Consider the following 20,275-nt stretch of genomic DNA (forward strand, 5'->3'; position numbering starts at 1 on the left):
ACCACCTCATGCCCTTGTGTGTTTAATGTGAGTCAGTCTTTATTTTGCACTTGTGTGGTACATTAACAAACTCCACATACAAGATAGCGTTACATATTGTAGGTTAGCATTACAGCATTATGCAGTTTCACACAATTCGTTTGCTTTTCCAGTTTTTTTTAATTTGACACATTTATTTTGAGTTTCATTTTTTACAAGAGAAGACACAAGGTAAAGAAAGACGACCACATTGGAGAAGGATCATGGTGAGGGCAATGTCACTATCACGGTCATAATAAAAGCCTTCCAATAAAAGACTTGCACCATTCCCTCTTCCTGAGCAAGCCGCTCCTGTCCCACAAACCAGTTATATCTGCTTACGTCTCTAGAGCATGTTCATAAACACCTACATCTTGGCTGTACTCCACTGAGAACTGAAAGAATAACTCATAAAGGGACTTGTGTTATTAAGAAAAACTCTTGTCTTCCCAAAGGAATCAAGGTATCAGCAGAGAAGGCCTGACTCTTGGAAAATATGAAGTGACCGTCCCCTAAACCCTTCCTGACCATGAGTGCCTTGTGCAAAAGTGAGAGTGTGACTCTCTTGTCTTTCAACTGACTCTTCGGAGGAGGCGCTGCTCCTCTGGGAGGGACACGTTGGAAAGCCAGAGGCAGCTAAGAAACTTTGGGACAGCCAAGCGGAGGGCGTGATGGATCAGGTGTGAGGTAGGAGGGAGGAGCCCTGTGCTGTCTGCCTCTTGGCTCCGGAACTTCCCACCCTGTCACCTTGCCACCCACTGCTCCACAGACCCAAAGAAACGGGGGAAGAAAGCTACAGGAGATGGGGAGAGGGGGGTGGGGTGAGGCTGCCTTCCTAGAAGTAGGCAGGAGGAGCTGCAGAGGCTCACTGAGCGAGGCCAAGGCCAGACTCTCTCCACCTGTGGCTTTGCATGGTTTCTGGGAAGGAAACAAAAGTGAGTTGCTCAGCGATTTCTGATCTTCAGACATTAAGGCGATGAAGAGGAAGCATTTAAGATTTTTTTCCTAAAGGGTCTTCAGAATGCTCCTGTCAGATTTACATTAAACTATCTCAAAATGCATTTTTAGAAAACAAAAATTATTTTCTTCTACGTATGATACAGTATTTACATTCCATGGAGTGTAAGATTGAGCCAGTGGTGTGAGCACACTGATGGGATGTGAGTCAGATCGGGGGATGGGGAGCTGGAGGGTACAAGAACAGTGGGCTTCGTGCCTGCTCAGCACTTTCAGGAATCCAGGTTTTAAAAAGAACAACAAAAGGATTCAGGGGAGCAGACTGGTTTCAAATCCACAAGAGCTAAGGGAATGACCCAGGCAGCAGTGCCACCCTGTCTGTGAACTCCCAGCCTCCTCAGAAGTGAGTCAGAAGGGATGCTCTCTCGTTGGGTGTGGACCTGCTCTTTCAGGCTGATTCCAGCAGCTGCCCATCTGAGCTGTTCTGCAGGCCAGGGGAAAGATCTTCCTGGGCAAGCTCACTGACGGCCCACCAGCCTCTGCCCTGTGACAGGTCTCGACGCTAGAGCCATGGCTGACCAGGAGGCTGGAGACCTAAGTTCTAATCCTGGCAAGACACTGGCTCCCTGGCAACCTCAGCTGCCGGCTGGCAGGAGAGGGATGCAGCTCTGTGCTTCCCCATCCCTTCCCTTGACAACTCAAAATCCAAGAACTAAGCACTCTGTGAGGAGGGGCAGGATGGTATAAAAGAATCCAGGTTACCTCAGTTGCTCATTAACTCACATTTACTCATTTCACTCACTTCCTCAGTTTTAAGAGCCGTAATGGAAAAATTTAAGGATAAAGAATAATTTCTGATGGCCATTTTCCTTGTGAAGCAAAACCAATTTCATCTAAGCTACCTGAGAAAACTCTAAAGCTTCTCATTGGTCAGCATTTCTGGAAAAATAAAGGCCAATTTCATCCTCCAAACCAACAAATGGCTGTCACTTCCTGGTGGCGCTGAGAGGGGGGTGGCGGACACTGTCCTGCCTGCACCCACAAATGGTGTCTGGGACCTGCCGCTTGAGCCCACTGGAGCCACCTCAGCTAGTTTTGAAGGCTCCGAAGCTCGCTCCAGAGAGGATCTCTAGTTTAGTAAACCCAAATTCTACCTTGAAGTCTGCTGTGTTCATGTGCTTCATCTCAAGTTAACCCTAGGCCACCCCCGAGGCCTCCCAGCAGCAGTGTGGCAGCAAAAACTCCGCATCCCACATCCTATTTCCCCTGCACACCCTGTCTTATCCACCCCACCCTCGTTTCTTGGCTCACGACTGACCTCTGGACCCTGAGCTCCAGGAGCTGTCTGAGGCGTGAGGGAGACAAGACAGGGATGAGGACACCGTGAGCTTTCATGTGAGTAAAATATCCTTCTGGGGGGAGAGGGGGTGCGAGAGTCACTCTCCAGAGAAGCCTAGTAAAAAGAGGCCAATTTCAGGTGATCAGCAAATACAATTCGGCACAAAACACAATTTTCATGGTTCAAAATCTGTAACTTGATATTGGCAGTTAGGCTAATTTCTTCAGTTTGTATTAGACATGCAAGTATAAGGTTACATTGTTATATATAGACTCGTGAGGCCTTTCCCTCTCTTTTTCCCCATTGAAAAAAAAAGGATTTCTAGTGCCTTGCAAAGGAGAAAAATCATCCTCCCTAAGAACTGATCTGCAGCTGTGGTCACGTGGGGTGTTCTTTGTGGGGTTTGTTTTGTAAGAAATCTTCTACAACTAAAATGAGGTTTTGAGTCCACTCCTCTCCGGCATCTCTCCCTCTGCCTGCCCTGCCTGCCTCGGGCTCGGCTCCGGGAGGACAGGCAGGATCAGTACTCGCTCAGACTGTGCCACTTGGCCACGGGCTTGCGGGGGCTCTCGCAGACCTCCCGCCAGTGCTCGGCGCCGCTGCTGGTGACGCTGTGCGCGCCCAGGATCAGCCTCCCCACGGCTTCATTCTTGGTGGTGCGATCGAAGTCGATGACCAGAAACTCGATGCTCACGTCGGGCAGGAGGTCTGGCGGGATGTCATAGACGAAAGACTCATTGAAGACTGGGTTCAAAGTGCACTTCTTCACATGGGTTTTCTTCTTGGCGATGCGCTTTCTGCCGTAGTAGACGTTCACCTTGACATAAGGATCTGGGGCGGCCAGAGAGACAAGGAGAAAGGGGGACAGGCCCATGACACAGTCCTCCTCTAAAGGGCGGCTCTGTGTCAGAAGGGGGCTCTGTGGCTCCTTGAGTGGTGGCCATTCACTCACTCACTCTCCACTGATGCACCCCCAACACACTCTGACTTCAGTTCATCTGCCTGCCCAGGCAAGGGGCTGAGGGGGCCATCAGGACCACTGGAGGACAACTTCCTCATCATGAGTGGGGACAGCCCATGAGCCCAGGAAGCCGCATCTAGGGCACAGGGATAAGGAATGCCTGTGGGGCTTTTCAGAGGTCTCCCCTGGAGCTAGCTCAGTGCCTGGTGTGCATCTGATGGGACCCCTCACCCAGGGCCTGGAGGGCACCTCCTGCGCCAAGGACATCTAGAGCCCAGGTAATCACGGGGAAGGGAGTGGGGCCTAAAGGGTGCAGGGGTGTTGGGGCCACAGGCGGGTTGAGGTAAATAGCTGCTACCTGAGAGGCCAGTGATGTCCATTTTCGGCAGGTGTCGGGCTTTGAGGACCACCACGGTCAGTCTCTGTGCCACGGGCTGGTAAGACAGAGACACCTGGAGCTCCCCTCTGCTAATGCACTTCTGGAAGAGGAAAGAGCTGATGAATGTCCAGGATTGGGGAGCAGGGAGGGAACCGGAAGTGTGCAGAGCCAGGGAGGGGGCCTGCAGAAGCATCCAGCAACTTGAGAGTGTCCTCCCCCCTCATTTAACAGGGAAGGGAATCTGACACGTTCTCATTATAATCCTAATATTAAATGAGACCATCTGTATGGAGAGGCCACCTCGCCTGGTATTCCACAGACCCAGGCTGGATGGCTCTGGATTCCAGTCCTGTTGCCACTCTCTGCCTGTGTCACCTGGGACAAGAACTTGACGGCTCTATGCTCCAGTTTCCTCATCTGAAGGATGGATGTAAAAACGATACCAACCTCATAGTATCATCCAGAGGACTAAATTAAAACCAGTAAACTTTGACCTGTGCTTGGGCCTAGAGAAGGGCATTCTCACCTGTTGCCTCATTTGGTTCTTGTGATAAAAGCTTTAGAGACTGGATGGTGGAAGGCAGGAAACTTGGGACTGAGCCTTCACTTTGCCACCTACTCAGCCCCTGGCTTTGGGCAGGTTCCTGAATGTCCTAGCGACTGTTCCTCCATGTTACAAGGTGAGTGCCCACACCTGCCCCACCTGCCTCCGTGGATGCACCTGGGAGTATCCTCTCCAGCCACACTGGCTTCCTCCCCTCTGCCTACAGATTTCCATTTGCTTCTTTGAATTGTATTCTAGGCTGTGCTTGGGAATTGAAAAAACCCTCCCAACCTCCAAGGACATTTTAAGCAATGTTTGATATTTACTGCATGCTAGGTGCTGGGGGTCCCAAGCTGATAGACCTGGTTCCTTTCTTTTTCATTTTTTCCCATTTGTTCTCTCCCCCGCTCCCCTTTAAGTAATCTCTACACCCCATGTGAAGCTTGAACTCACAACCCTGAGATCAAGAGTCATGTGTTCCACTGACTGAGCCGGCCTGGCACCCAGGACCCAGTTCTCACTTCCAAGGAGCTTACCATGCCCAGAAGAGACTGAGATAAACAAACATGCCCTCATTGGAGCAGGAAGGAGTCTGTGTGAGTGCTGCTGGGGAACCAGGGGCAGAATGTGCCCACTGACCTTGGGGCTGAGTTTATGAAGATGAGTAGGAATCTTCCAGGCAATGTAGAGGGAAGGCCCACTGTGTTCAGAGAATGGTGGGAGGGGAGGTGCTGCCCTTGGGGTGTGGTGGGGGGTGAGAAGAGGAGGGGGGGCTCTAGGAAACAGCTCAGCCAGCCACTCACAGGCCCAGGATGGCTGCCAGCACCCAGCACGGGAGGGACACAGTCATTGCTCTGTTACTGTTTTACGAAGACTAGTATTGTTCTAGTGGAAGCTGAAGAATAAACTGGAGGGGAGAGGAGCCCAGAGGCTGCTGCATTGGGCTGTGGAGGGGACACCAAAGCCTGGACCCCCTTAGCAGTGGTGGGTGTGGGGCAGGACGTGTTCCAGGAAGAACTCACTGGAATGGGGGGCAAGTTCGTGTGTTTCTAGCTTATTTTTTGTTTTATTTGTTTCTTTTGTTTTCTCATTTAAAATTTTTTTTCTTTTTAAATTTAATGTGTTTCTGGTTTATAAGGTAGGGATGAAGCTGTGAGATGGAAACTGAAAGGAAGTGGGGTTCAAGGAATATTGGACAAAGGAAGGAAGGTTGGGACAAAACTCCCCTCACTACCAACTCTCACTCCTTGTATTCTTCAAAGCACCAGAAAAATGTCACCTACTTCAGGAATTCTAAGCAAAGCCAGACTCTACCACCACCAGCCTTCCGTCTGCCTCGTACTCCCCCAAATGGCCTACTGTGCGCCCACCGGGCCCGGTGTTCCATCAGAAGTGGCGGCTAGAGATGGGGACAAGGAGAGAGCCTGCTCTCTGGAAGCACACAGACTCCCTGTACCACTTGCTCAGGGAAGCCCATGCAAGAGAAGGAAATCATCCAGTTAGCTCATCAGTGAAAAACAAGGAAAGAAACCTCCAGGTCTGTGCTTTGATTATAAGCCTAACTCATCTCAAGGAATGAAGCTGTAATAATGTTTCTTTTTTTTTTTAAATTTATTTATTTATGATAGTCACAGAGAGAGAGAGAGAGAGAGAGAGAGAGGCAGAGACACAGGCAGATGGAGAAGCAGGCTCCATGCACCGGGAGCCCGACGTGGGATTCGATCCCAGGTCTCCAGGATCGCGCCCTGGGCCAAAGGCAGGCGCCAACCGCTGCGCCACCCAGGGATCCCATGTAATAATGTTTCACATGGTTTAAAAACGTTCCTGAGGCTCTGTTTCATACCAGGAACATAGGGAAATATCTCTCATTGGGCATAAAATGACTAAAATGATAAACTCAGCCTTTAGCTTTTGAAACTGAAGTCCCAAAGAGAACGGGCTTCAAAAAAGATTTTCATGACTTTTCTCTGCTAGATGGAAGCCCCACATTTTTTCCTTACCCATAACATACATCTTGTCAGGTCTTGATTATATCCATGGGAAGTACCCTCAGCCAGTTTAGAATCACAGGCTGCTTGCCCTTCTGGGCTGCTTCTCTTTGACATGAGTTGGAACCCAATCAGAGAACGTAACCTCATTTTCACTATTAGCTACAGCCAAATGGCATCAGGAGAGTAATCCCATGTGAAAACAAAAACTAAATGCCATCCAGAAGAACATTCAGAACTGAGCTACCCAGCACTCTATTAGCTCTATGTGTCCGTTTAAATTCATTAAAATTAAATAAAACTAAAATTTTTGTTCCTCAGTCACACTAGTCATATTTCAAATGTCCTAGTGCACACAGAGAATGTTTCCACCATCACAGAGAGCTCTGGGGTACAGCAATGATCCTGAAAGTACTTCTGGATGATTGGGGCCACCACTTCCCTCCATGTCCATGAATAAGGAAATATTAACTAGATTTGATGTCCAAATACTGCATTCCAAATATTAAATATGAATATATGCAATCTTTAAGTATAATTTGAACTTTATATACAGAAGAAGGGTAATTTGATTTGAAAAACAAAGAGTTGGGCAGCCCCAGTGGCGCAGCGGTTTAGTGCCGCCTGTGGCCCAGGGTGTGATCCTGGAGATCAGGGATCGAGTCCCACATCAGGCTCCTTGCATGGAGCCTGCTTCTCCCTCTACCCGTGTCTCTGCCTCTCTCTCTCTCTCTCTCTCTCTCTCTCTCTCTGTGTTTCTCATGAATAAATAAATAAATAAATCTTAAAAAAAAAAAAGAAAAGAAAAGAAAACCAAAGAGTTTTTTGAGGCACCTGGCTGGCTTAATAGGTGGAACATGCAACTCTTGATCCTGGGTTGTGAGTTCAAGCCCCATGTTGGATGTGGAGCCTACTTGAAAGAAAGAAAGAATACAAAGAAATAAAAAATAAACCTTGATCATTAAACACAAAACAAAAAAAGATTTTTATTTGTAAAAAAAAAAAAACATTGACTACAAAATTATAGCTTGGATTTCCTAATTATTTTGTTAAAACTGTGTTTTGTAAGTCACTCATTATAACAAAATTTTCCCATTCTGAATCCCCAAGCCCATTCCCGAGTTTTGGATAACTTCTGGTTACTTTTTTTAATAATTTTCTCCCCTAAAATCACCCCTCAGGCAATTGTTCTCCTTTGGCCATTTTACATGGGCAGGATGCCCTTCCCACCAACCACATGCCACTCTTATTCTGCACCAAGGCCAGATTTCACCTCCCCTCCCCCTCCCCTTCTCCAATTCCCACTGCAAGTAGCATTGTCAAGGGCTCTTTCTCAAGGGCTCTTTGTAAAGGGCTGGAAGCAAGCTCCGTTTCCCAGCCCCCTGGCCTAGTGAGGCAAAAACCCCATTGGGGGCAGGCAAGTGGAAGCCCAAGCAGAGGAAAGGCCTTCTCCGTGCCTGAAAGAGATGGAAGGCTTTGCTCTCAGAGTGGGCTCCTGTCTTTCTCAGTGGAAAAGATGAGCAGGCACAGTGGCCTTTGGAAGACATGCAGGTGACAGAAAGGCTCAGGTGAGTCTATTCCCTGGAATGAGCAGAGCCCCTTCTGTGAACACTGTGACTGGCCACACAGTGTTCACACTAGGTGTACCCGGTTAACCTCAATGCACTTTTACAGGGGCCAGAAGTCCCATGGGCCATCTGCACTCAAATCACAGCCATGGGAAAACCAGAGGAACAAAACCTTACTCTTCAAATACATCCCTCATCTCCCCGAAATGGAAGCAGAGCTACTCTCTTCGTGGTGCTTCTCTTTCTCTTTCCAGTCCCTTTTGGCTCAATTGCGTGACCTCTAGGTTCCTCATAAATCTGAGATTTTAAGACTTCTGTGCTTCCCGTGACCATTGTCCCCAGCCGTCCATAGCAGATGGGGCCCAGGAAGGACAGGAAGTGACCTGAAGAAATTCAGGGGAATCCACTCATAAAGTACTTCTCTTCCCACTGTCTGTTCTTTCTCCTGGAGCCCTCTCTGGACTGTCTCCCTTCCCTGTGCAGGGGATTTATTATGGAAATGTAAATTCAGTTCAATTTTTATCCCAGGCTCATAGATATTTTTATCCATGCCTGGCTCGCTCAATCAGAAGAGCAGATGACTCCTGACCTTAGGGTTGTGAGTTCAAGCTCCACGTTGGGTGGATAGCTTACTTAAAAAAAAAATGTCTATCTGAACAAAATATTAGAAAAAAAACCTGCCACTTAAAAAAAAAAAGCGGGCAGCCCCAGTGGCGCAGTGGTTTGGTGCTGCCTGCAGCCCAGGGCGTGATCCTGGAGACCCGGGGTTGAGTCCCACATCGGGCTCCCTGCATAGAGCCTGCTTCTCTCTCTGCCTCTCTCTCTCTCTCTGCCTCTCTCTCTGTCTCTATGAATGAATAAATAAAATCTTTAAAAAAAAAAAACTAGTTCTAGAGTCTTAACTCAGAGATTTGGGGAATTACAGAATTTATATTGTGATCTTCCACTAATAATCAAGGGTTAATTTTTAATGCTTCTTACATTGTTCTGTGTATTCATAAGAGCTGAGAGTGCTCTCTGTGATTCCATCAGCCTTCACGGCCCAGCCTAGATGAAACCTTAAAGAGGTGGCAGTTGCTGGCCCAGAGAAAGGAGCGAAATGGAAGAGTCAGAGAGGATGACCAGTCCTGGGCTTCTTCAATCAGATTGCACTGGGCAATGGAAAGGACAAGAGGTGACTTTCTCTGCTAGAGGAGGGGAGATGCAGTTGATGTGGGGGGGGGGGTGTTATCTAGAGAAGTGCAATTCTCATGGGTCCTCACCCAGGCCTCTGGTCCCATATTAGAAGGGGATGCCTCCACAGACCAGAAAAAGCTCTCTACAGAGTGTGGAACAGTTTAGAGCAGCTCTGACTGGTGAGCCAAGGGGAGATCATAGCCGAGAGGCTCAGGGTAGATATGTGGAGGCTGCACTGCAGGGAGTCACAGGGACTGGTGCTGGCAAGTGACAGCCATGGCTAAGGATGGAGTGCAGCCCTGCCTACACACGCACGCTGGGGAAACATGCTCAGGAGGCCCAGGGGGCTGGGAGGCTCTGGCACAGGGGTGCACGGGCTCTGTGTGTCCTGTCTGGGCCTCTCCCAGGTGATGTGTTGTTCAGGATCCTAGCCCTGGCTTGTCCCTCCTAAAGGGAGTTAATAAAGTGGAAAGAAACTTGGCTTTTGCCAAGAGCCTCTGGCAGTTTAGCAAATGCCATTGTCTGTGCTCCCTGGCCAGTGTCCGGGATTTGAGGCTGTTTTGTTCCCAGCCCGAATCAATCCCTTTCCTGGCCCGTCTCTTCCCAGCTGCAGCTTGGCACAGAGCCATCGCCTGCTTTCGGCCTTGGGCTTCAGGAATATGAGCTGTCTGGGGCAGTCCAGCCAGTGGATGGCTCGACCAAGGCTGGGGCCACAGGGCAGGGAGCTGGGGCAGCTGGATGAAGGCAGGCAGTGGAGCACTAGGGATACTGTAAAGAGGGGTCAGGGAGCAGGGAAGTCTTGGAAGAAACCTGAGGAAAAGAGAGGGCAGTTCAGGGGAAGGGGATGGAGGGGAAGAAAACTAGTTTTTATCCATGTTTCTGACTCCAACCTCAGAGGACACAAGAGCCCCTGCTGTCCTGGACTCTAGAATGTTTCTTTGTGTCTTGGTATTGGATGCTGACAAAACCCCTCTAATACTCTTAAAACATTTGGGCTTCCCTGGCCCCTCCACAGTAGAGCTGGGTGTGCCACACAGCAGCTGCAGTTCTCTGGGTGGTGGCATGGCTGGGCTGGCTCCAGTGGGACAGGTGCCTGTGACACAATCCAAGACGCAGTGCCTTCTGCTTCCCCCACAACCCGGGGCACTGCTCCCTTTTAGGGGGTAAACCTTGTGCCTGGAGCTCACTGCACACATGGCCCTACTGGCCTGGAAGCCTTTCTGGTCCAACCCTGAGTGCCCTGCCTCCCCATTGAGTGCAGAGTGGAAAAGGCATCTGGAGATAAGTCTGGCCTCTAGGCCACGGCTCTTTCTGCAAGATGTACGGTTGTTTTCAGTGACTCTGACACCCCTTCTGAACCTCCTTCCTCCTGCAGTGACTCAGGCTCCCTTGCCGTCCTTTACTTTCTCAAAACAAAACATAAAGGTCTGAGAACCACATGCATCTCCCCGGGATCAGACCTTACTAATAGTAGAAATAGTGGCACTAGGGGCTGTGCAAATGAATCCTCTTGCATCACTCCTGTGGGAACCTGAGATCAGAGTTGCTAAGCGAAGCTCAGTAAGCTGGCGACATTCGGATTCAAACTCAGCTTCGACTTCACAGCCCTTGTTATTAACTACTTACACTGTACCTTGAAACAGGAACGAAAGTCTACATTTAAAACTCCAACAACCTCTATCAAGACACCTGCCACACTCACAATCTGATGGTTGCCAAGATGGTCTCCCTCCCCCAGGGAAGTGAGATTCTCAGGGGCAACTACATGCCAGACATATTCTCTCTTCTGATCCCCAAGCCCTGTGAGGAGGCCAGTGTTAGCAGCTCCACGTTACAGACAGGGAAACAAGCTTACTTGCAGGGACCCTGGGCTGGGAAGCAGTGAGCTACAGTGGGTGTTACCAGGGCAGCCAGGGTGCTCTGCAGACGACCGCGGTGCCCCCAGATGTGTATAAAATGCATGAATGAGGGGGATGGGACACATTTCTTGCACCCCTGAAGTTATGACTCATGAGCCACTGCCAGCCCAGTGGGGAGAAGACAGGAATGCGGGTTCTCAGTCCCTTTCTAGCCTGTGCGCCCTGGGGTGCAGGGGAGGAACATGTGAGGCAGGGCTCGGGCTGTGGGGATGGGCTCAGAAGTGAGGCACCTCACTGACCCGAGTTGGTGGAGAGGCCACGAGAAGCCCCACCTGAGGTTGGGCTGGACAGGGAGGCTGAGGGCAGAATTACTTTAGTCCCATCAAGGTCCCCTGGAGGAAGATCACATCTGGCTTTGGAGAGGAAGCTGGCCCCCATGTCCTTGACATCATGAGGGCCTAGGACTGGTTGGGGCGAACCCGCTCCTAGTAAGCTTGGGGGGGAACCCACTCCTAGTAAGCTGGACTCAGCATCAGGATACCAACCACAAGGGGAGACTTCAGAAGCTCCCTGTCCTTCTCTCCTCATGCAGTTCCTTTTGGAGGAGACCTAGCCGGATGGCCCCTCTGTCTCACTTTGGCCACTGCTGAATATTTTTTTTTTAAAGATTTATTCATTTATTCATGAGAGACACACACAGACAGAGAAGCAGGCTCCCTGCAGGGAGCCCAATGCAGGACTTGATCCCAGATCTTGGATCAGGCCCTGAGCCAAAGACAGATGCCCAATCACTGAGCCACCTAGGCATCCTGGCCACTGCTGATTCTCAAAGCCACAAGTGTCCTACCTATTGCTCCCCCTGGCCATCTATACACCCCCTTGCCCTTCCCCTTGTTCCCTGAGATCTTGCCTCCCCCTACCTACCAGCCCTCCCCGACATACTCTCCCTCCTCACCTGGATGTTCCTTTTGGTGATGTCCCTGGTCAGCTGTGCCTTGCCTGTGCTGGGATCCACACCAGCCAACGGCACCATCACCTCCCCGATGACATCGTCCCGGGAGAAGCGGTCGAAGCTGAGGACAAGGAAGTGCAGCACCAGGTCCTGCAGCTGGCTGTAGGGGATGCCATAGAAGGTGAAGGTCTCGTCGAACACAGGGTCCAGGGTCTTCCGTAGCACTCTAGTCTTCACCCGGTGCCGCTTGTCGGGAAGGATGGTCATTTTGATGTAGGGGTCAGAGCCCTGGGTCTGCTCATCCATCACTGGCAGCCCATGGGCCTCCTGGATTGTCACCACCAGGGCTTTTTTCGGGAAGTTGTAGTCCACTGAGAAGGTGAGAGAGCCGAGCATGACATCCTCCTCTGGAGATGACGGAGAAGTGGTCTTGCTCTCCCCAGGGGTAAGGCTCGCAATGGGGCTCCTCAGTTCTTCCCCATAGTCCACCTTGATGGGTAACTGGTCTATACAAGATCCAGAGCTAGGTCCCCCGGGACCTTTGTCTGGGCCCAGCAGGCCCGCCTCTGCTGCATCCACCAGCACATTCCCGCGCCCACCTTCCCTCCCACGGCCATCTTTGTCTCTCCGCACTTTGATGATTTTCTTCTTGTTGCTGAGGGTCTCTGGATATATGCTGATGCCTTTGAGCATATGGATAAACTTATATGGTGGGGTCTTGTGCTTCTTCTCTGCCCGCTGGTGGCAGCATGTCCACACAAAGACGGTCACCGACACGCACACCACCAGCACAGATGCCCCAACAAGGCCAGCCACCACTGGTGACACATCTGAAGGTGGAGACCAGAGATGCATCAAGGCAGGTAGACCTCAACCCACCCCGTCAAGAGCTCTTCTACTTACGGCTTCTGCAGAGCCAACGTCATCCGCAAGCTAGCCTGCACCGCAGAACATGCTTATCCAGGCTTACCCTCCCTTCTCTAGGAGATGCCCTCAGCCATCCTCTCTGACCAATCCGGACCTGTTCCTTTCCTTCAGACCTGGATGAAATCTTTCCCTTCTCCAAGAAGCCTTCTTTACAGTGCCCCACTCAACTCCCTGGTCTTTTCTTGGCTGTCTCTCAGCACTCAAGGACTTGGTTCACTCTTATTGATTTGTGTTTCACATAAAGCTGTCCTGTGTGATAAAGTCACCTTTTACCTCAACCATTACACAATGCACAAGGGCACAGGCCGTGTCTGGTTTCAGGAGAATATTCTACAGCATCCAGTACAGGGTTTGCAATGGGCTTGTGGTGACAGAATGGCAGCTGGGGTAGAGGATGTAGGGCTGACTCTGGGTGGTCTGGGTACAGTGTTTAAGGGTGGTAAAAAGAAATCTGGATCTGAGTATTTTTAAACTATGTTGCAAATTTTAGCTCCCAGTTCCAAATACTTGTACTTTGTCTTATTTTACTTGAAAAAAACACATTTTTTTCAAGTACTTGTATTTTTAAATAGGAAGAAATAGGGACTATGGAAAATGTCAGCTCTTTGCTCAAATATCATCTTCCTAGTAAGGCTCAACCTCCTTGCCACCAAGGCGTACATGTCCCAGCCCTGGGTAACTTTCTCCTTATGTCTTATCTTTTTCTCTCACATACAGTGACACAGATGCATGTGTGCACACACAACATATATATAGGTGCACACACAAATATATAATTTTACTATAAATTTTACTATATATATTCACTAGTGAGTAAGTTTCACAAGGACTGGGGTTTTTCCTGTTTTGTTCACTTCTGTATCCCTAGCATTAAAAATGCAGAGCTGGTACTTGGTACGTATTTGCTGAATGAATAAATAACTATAGAGAAAGACTGTTTCCTTCCCATCCTTTACCCTATCCTTTCCTACACAAATTGGGCCCCTAACGAGTTTGGGGTTCACTGAGGCCAAATTGGGTTTAGGCCTTGAACGTGTTAGTAAGGCCTCTAGTTTTCCACATTACTTTGTAGAGGAAGACTTAGGTAGGGCAGGGAGAACTAAGGAAATGAACAGGACTTCAGCACATTCCAGAATCTTTCTGAAACATCCTTCCACCGGGTATCTGCCTGACTCACTGCCTCACTCATTGAAGGCCTCTGGTCAAACCTTCCCTTGTCAGAAAAGCATCTCCTAGCTGCCCCTAGTGAGACAATACCCGCTCACTCTGCTTTATTCTTCTTCATAGCATTTATTACTCCTGACATATATTTACCTGTCCTTCCTTACTAGAGAAGATTAACAAGAATAGTGATGGTTTTGTTCACTGCTATATCCCCACATCCTAGAACCATGTGGCACATAGTAAGTATTCAGTGAACAAATGAATCAGTGAATTCAAAATAGCCTCCAAACATTGGAAAAAGAACATCAGTCAATATGATTATATATATCAAGGGTAAATATAAAATTCTATATTGGCCTTCAAAATCTATTGATGCACAATACTTGACAAGTCTGAGCAAAAATAATCTAGTTGTGGGACACCTGGGTGGCTTAGTTGGTTGAGAGCATGACTCCTGATTTTGGCTCAGGACATGATCTCAGGGTTGTGGGATTGAGACCTGTGTTGGGCTCTGCACTGGGCGTGAGCCTGCTTAAGATTCACCTCCCTCGCCCTCTCCCTGCTATGTGCATGTATGCATGCTCTCCTCTCTCTCTCTAAAAAGAAAAAAGAAAAATGTAGTTGTTTAGGTAACCACAAATCTGAAGTATAATTAGTCTAATGCCACCCCATACTATGAATATAATGTCCAGATGACGGTGGTGGGGGTAGTAAGATTTAATCTGCACTGGTCATAACATATGTAGTGTTCCATCTAGCACCGACAAGAATAAAAACTGCTTTTGTTTCGTGTATATTTATTGTGTCCCTGGCAGACATTGTGCCAGAGCTCTCTCTGAATCAAAGAATTCACTGAATAGGTACCACTAATATGCCCACTTTATTTTTATTTTTTTTTTCAAATTTTTTTTTATTTACGATAGTCACACACACACAGAGAGAGAGAGAGAGAGAGAGAGAGAGAGGGAGGCAGAGACATAGGCAGAGGGAGAAGCAGGCTCCATGCACCGGGAGTCCAACGTGGGATTCGATCCCGGGTCTCCAGGATCGTGCCCTGAGCCAAAGGCAGGCGCTAAACCGCTGCGCCACCCAGGGATCCTGATATGCCCACTTTATAACTGAGGGACCTGGGGACTCAGATTTGCCTAAGGCCACATAGTAGCCTGCCTGCCTGACACCAGAGTGTCTCTATATTATGGATAATCGGAATAATAAAATACCTGGAAACCATATCAAATGAGGAAAAGTTGAAGGAATTGGAACTGAGGGGCTTGGAATAATAACTTTCTTCAATTATTTAAGGCATTTTGATGGAAGAGGTCTGGTTTGAGATTTACATTGGAGGGCAGGTTCTAGCACCAGTGCATACAGGCTACAGGAAGACAGATTCTGACTCAATGAAGAGAGTCAAATTATTATTAGAACTGCCTCACAATGGCTCAGATTGCTTCATGAGGCAATGAATCTCCAACTGAAAACTTTCAGAGGTTGGCTCACCCTTGGTCAGGCATATTTTAAAATGCCTTTCTTGGGTAGGGATTGGACTAAATGTCTCTGAAGTTCTTTCTCCAACATTTCATGATTCTATGAAAGTTGGGATGAGGCAAGAAAAGAAGGGGTTACATTCTTAAGTAATACAGTACAGAGAAAGAGTAAAGCAATTAACAAAATAAATGAAGGCAACTATGTCCATGGTCATACTAAATAACTATAGTGTTTCTCAGATATTAAGTGAAATAAAGAGTTGCTAAGGACAGGCTTCACAAAATGGGAGTGGCCTTGGTAGGAAGCTCGTAGGTAGGAAGCTCCTTGAAAACTGGTGGAAAAAAATTAAAAAATTAAAAAAACCTGGTGGAAATAACATCCTGTCCATCTCTGAGTCCCTGAGTCTTTGCATCTAATAAGAGCTCAGTAAATATTTGAAAAACTGATTGGACTCAATGGTCAATGAAAATGGGCACAGTCTGAAAAAGTGGCTCTCTGCTCATCAATCAGGGACTTTCCTGAAAATTGCTTGCTACTGATTAATGACAGTGAACACAGATTGCCTCCATGAGAAGAGGAAGGCAAGGAACCAACAAGACAGGTACATTTTTGGGAATGGTTTGTAAGATAGATCTAACGGCCCAGGCTGGGAGACATCTGAGTGATCCTTTTGGCTCTATCATAGATTTATTCTGTGGTCTTGAGAGAGCCCACTCTAGGGTTTAGGATGCCTCCACACATGCTGTTAGAAAATGGAGTCTGGGGCAGCCCAGGTGGCTCAGCGGTTTAGTGCCGCTTTCAACCCAGGGCCTGATCCTGGAGACCCAGGATCGAGTCCCACATCAGGCTCCCTGCATGGAGCCTGCTTCTCCCCCTGCCTGTGTCTCTGCCTCTCTCTCTCTCTCTGTCTCTCATGAATAAATAACATCTTTAAAAAAGAAAAAAGAAAAAAAGAAAAAAAGAAAAAAAAGAAAATGGAGGCGGGATGGGAAAAGAAGAGAAGGGATTCCCACGTTTCAGGAGGACAGATAAGGAAGACAAACCTATGAAGCCATCTGTGGACGATCCAGGCTCTCTCCTCCACCTGTTTTCCCACTTTTGCCCCTCTTTCTTCATTTTGGTATCTGTTAACCCCTGCCTCTCTCCCTCACACCCAAGACAATGAACTAGAAAAATCAGAGATGCTGAAACTCAGAGCCCTCTATTTTGCTTTCATCAAAAGCTTGGTGGGAAAAGGAAGTGGAACTGATGGCTAAAGTGAGTGCTTTAAAGTAGTCATAAATTGCAGTGACTGTGCTGCTTGCTCCTTTTGTCCTCCAAGGTCATGGATAATTGAGTGTTGGCTTGGTGTACCTCCAAAGAGCAAAAGCCTTTGAAATGAAGTACTCTCTATGAAATGTGAGAAAATCAGAAATGGCAGCTCTCTATGTAGTACCCCTGTATACATCTAAAGATCTGTAAGACATATCTAGGCTGTGCCTAGGTCTCTCAGCCTTTGACTAGACCTGCTGTTGACACTCCCTTTACTATATAGCCTTTCCTGTCAAGTGGGCCAGAGTGACACAGTGAAATGACAATGGAGTTTGGCATAAGCTGGACTTTGGTTTAAGTCTTTGTGCTACCCTTGCTGTTTGTTTGACTTGATTCATTATTTTGTCTCACTGAACCTGTTTCCTCATCTGGCAAATATATATAATAATGCCTACACTGGAGGATATTGTAAGGATTAAATAAAATGGAGTAGGTAAAATGCTGAAATAATTTTTCTCTTTTCCATTAATATTCCCTCTAAAGAAAACTACTATATCATGCTCCACACCTTCTAACTTTCCAAGGAATCTGGGACTGCAATTAGAGAAAAGAATATGTTGGATAGAAGGCATAAGACAAAAGAGAAAGAACAGGAAGAAAATCATGGAGTGCTCATGTGACCACAAAAGGGACATTAGTTTTGGAAATGTAGGACTCAAAGGTAGAGATGCAGAAGGTGAAGTGGAAGAAAGAGATACCACTAAGATTTAGCCTTGGGGAATCAGTAAGAACCAGTAGCTAATGGGTGTGATCTGCTTTCTGGATACTTCCCCTGATCTGATATCTTCTTCCTGATTTTGAGGTGGGAGAGCTCATGGAGTTCTCCTCATTTCCACCAACCTCTTACTGGGGAAGGAGAAAAGCCATTTCCTAGTTGGATTGTGGCCCCACCCTAAAAATTGTTGTCTGGATGCTCAAACCTTCTGGCTTGCCTAAAGGATGTGCTGTCTTAGGGGATTTGAAGGAACCTGGGGCTGACCGCAACTCTCATCCAAGCTGAGGTGAAAAGGAGGGAGAAACAGGGTAACTCCTTTATTTTTGAAACAGGAAAACATACCCCAGGAAGTTTGCAACCCTAGCACATTTTGGAGGAAGCCCCAAAGAGGAAAAAACTTGCTTTTTCAGCTTTTCTCTCGCGTCTTCCTCCATATTTTCCACCCGGCTCTCTGCTCCTGGGAGCACAGCCGGGATCACAGCCCAGAGGCCCGGGTCGGGGACCAGCCGCTCCACGGTGACGTAATGCCTTGCAGGGTATACAAAGCGGCCTCCCTCCGGCCCGGCCTCTCCGCCCCTCCCCCAGGCCTGGTCCGCGCCCTCGCCAGCACCGGCGCGGTGAGTCCCCCTTTCGGAAAGGCCAGGCCAGAGAAACAGGGAACAAAGGCCCGGGAAGAGGGGCCTGGGCGCTGCCAGGAGGCCCAGAATAGACATCACGTCATCCCTAGCTCGGCAGCGCCAAGCGCCATTTGGTAGCATCGGACGGACCCACCATTACGGTGCAGAACCGCACTTGGGGGCCCTGGGCGGCCGCCAGCCCCGCGCCCCGCCCGCCCGCTGGGCAGCAGCTCCCGGCGCCCCCGCAGCCTCGGCTCCCCGCAGCGGGCCGCTGGCCCCCCAGCCCCCCAGATGCCATCTTGGCGCCCATCCCCCGCCGCTACCCTCCCCCGCAGCCCGAGGAATGGGAGGGGGAGCACGGGGCACCGCCCTGAGCGCCCCGAGGGGGAGAGGTCCTCATCCTCCTCCCTTCCTCCCCTGCAGAGCGCCGACTCGGGCCACACAGGTTTCCGCGCGACCCGCGACCCCCGGCGACCCCCGGGGACCCCCGGATTGGCTGGCCCCTGCACCCGCAGCTCAAGTTCTGGCGCCGCTCGCCGTCGCAGGCCCAATCCTAGCGGGTCCGACCCTGAAGGCCCTGGGGTGGGCTTCGCTCCCTCCCGGCACTGGGCGCCCCTGGCTGTGCGGCGGTGCCCACGGCCCCAGGCTTTAGTTGTCCGCACTCTACTTACCAAAGCTAGGTCGGATATTGGTGATCTCAGCCATGTCGTAATCAGAGGCTATTGGTATGTATGCTTTTTCAGGGATCAGACGAGTCTGGGGGCGCCCGGTCAGCACCGAGGCCGCCGTTGTAGAGCGCCAGCTCAGGGGAGGGGGAAGGTGTCTGGCGGACACCTCCTGCGACGGTCGGGCCCCTGACTGCCAGCTGCGGCCGCCTCCTAAGATGCTCCGGGGATGCTCTGAGCGGAAGGATGCAGGTGCAGCCAGACTGGTCCTGATGCGGGTAGGCCCCACCCTCTTCCGAGCGGCCCTCGGCAGGAGACTCCGCCTCCGCCCGAAGAGTTCCGGGAGCCAGGCCCCGCCCCCGGAAGCTCCCGGCGAGGGGACCCCTGCGGCCGCGGAGATTTCTGGAGAGGGAGACCCCGCCTACCGGCGGACCGCAGATGGGTGGGGTGGCCTGAGTGCTGTAGGTGTCTTTCCCTATGCAGTCCTATAGATCCTGTGGTTCCGGTTCCCGGGGCTTAATACAGCAGCAGAATGTTCAGGGTGACGGAGCCTAGTATTTTGGAAAAAGAAAATTGTATACTGTCTGCATTTCAGTATCATTTGCCATTATTGTGCATTTCTGAAACTACTAAATGTTATTATGGAAACTTTCTTAAACTTCAGAAGCTCTGATTAAAGACTAAACCAGGTGATGGTTGCACAACTCTGGAAACTTACTGGGAATACTTGTAGAACAATTCTGCAATCCATCTACGGATGGATTTTGTGGTGTAAATGAAAGCTGTTTTTTTTAAAAAAAGACTAATGAGGTGCGTCAGAGTTAACCTGTGTTGGGTATTCCTCTTACAAAAACTTCCAAGGACTTATAGGGGGTTAGAGAAGGAGACACAAGGGCCAGCAAGGAAACCGACAGAACTGTATATCCTGCAGGTTGAAGAGCAGGATACAAAGGAAACTCCAAGCTTCTAGAGACTTCCTTGGCATTGGGAGAGGCAGGGTGATTCAGGTTGTAGACTCCTGGCAGTCGTCTGCACGATTATCGCAATTTCCCTCTTCTCTTTGGCTGTGGACGCTTTCATCCTGTTTACAGACAGGATCAGGTCAAATTATTTAAACGCATGAGTAGCTGTTGGTGGTGTACCTGCAAACGGAGATGGTTGGGTGTATTGTTTCGGCTTCGACATTCTGTCCTTCCAGAAAAGTGGAGAGAACGTGGGTCTAGGAATCATGCATTCCTTCAAACCCCGTGTGTTGGATTAATAAACAGCACTCCATCCCGGGCGCCTTTCCAAGCGCTGGACCTGGCATGTCAGGAGCTGGAGTTAGGGCACCTGCGGTCCCTCAACAGGTGTGTGTATGCAATCACCTGCCCAGCCAAGCCGGAGTTAGGACACCTGAGGTCCCTCGACAACTGTGTGCGTGGAACCACCTACCCAGCCGAGCCAGAGTTAGGACACCTGAGGTCCTTGGACAGCTGTGTGTGTTTAAGAACCTGACCAACCGGGGATCCCTGGGTGGCGCAGCAGTTTAGCGCCTGCCTTTGGCCCAGGATGCTATCCTGGAGTCCCGGGATCGAACCCCACGTCGGGCTCCCGGTGCATGGAGCCTGTTTCTCCCTCTGCCTATGTCTCTGCCTCTCTCTCTCTCTC

General features: G+C 49.5%; 1 protein-coding gene and 1 long non-coding RNA gene across 5 annotated transcripts; one reads left to right on the forward strand and one right to left on the reverse strand.

Annotated features, from left to right (window-relative positions):
• Positions 1 to 1,283: 1,283 nt before the first annotated feature.
• On the reverse strand, positions 1,284 to 18,942 carry SYT11 (synaptotagmin 11). 2 transcript variants are annotated; one of them, XM_055324310.1, is made up of 4 exons: positions 18,632 to 18,938; positions 11,745 to 12,571; positions 3,631 to 3,754; positions 1,284 to 3,145 (listed from the first exon to the last, which is right to left on the reverse strand). In XM_055324310.1, the coding sequence occupies exons 1-4, from the start codon at positions 18,663 to 18,665 to the stop codon at positions 2,835 to 2,837; spliced, it is 1,296 nt and encodes a 431-aa protein (XP_055180285.1). In that variant the 5' UTR covers positions 18,666 to 18,938; the 3' UTR covers positions 1,284 to 2,834. The 2 variants fall into 2 exon arrangements, with proteins under 2 accessions (XP_055180285.1, XP_055180286.1); XM_055324311.1 differs by having other exon boundaries at positions 1,830 to 3,145; positions 3,634 to 3,754; positions 18,632 to 18,942.
• On the forward strand, positions 3,139 to 8,625 carry LOC129508980 (uncharacterized). Of its 3 annotated transcripts, none has more exons than XR_008664257.1 (4): positions 3,139 to 3,553; positions 3,665 to 4,794; positions 5,337 to 5,735; positions 7,861 to 8,625. It is a non-coding gene; the product is annotated as an uncharacterized LOC129508980 (long non-coding RNA). The 3 variants fall into 3 exon arrangements; XR_008664259.1 differs by having other exon boundaries at positions 5,341 to 5,735; XR_008664258.1 differs by having other exon boundaries at positions 5,461 to 5,735.
• Positions 18,943 to 20,275: the final 1,333 nt, after the last annotated feature.

The sequence above is a fragment of the Nyctereutes procyonoides genome, unplaced genomic scaffold (genome assembly GCF_905146905.1).
Source record: "Nyctereutes procyonoides isolate TBG_1078 unplaced genomic scaffold, NYPRO_anot_genome, whole genome shotgun sequence".
Classification (NCBI taxonomy): Eukaryota; Metazoa; Chordata; class Mammalia; order Carnivora; family Canidae; genus Nyctereutes; species Nyctereutes procyonoides.

Bases quoted from the DNA above. Each gene is read 5' to 3' on its own strand.
- SYT11 (XM_055324310.1), bottom strand. From the start codon at position 18,665: ATGGCTGAGATCACCAATATCCGACCTAGCTTTG. The intron at 12,572-18,631 runs GTAAGTAGAGTG...CTCCACCTTCAG, and splicing joins CAATATCCGACCTAGCTTTG to ATGTGTCACCAGTGGTGGCT. The intron at 3,755-11,744 runs GTGAGGAGGGAG...TTCCTCTTCCAG, and splicing joins TCACCAAAAGGAACATCCAG to AAGTGCATTAGCAGAGGGGA.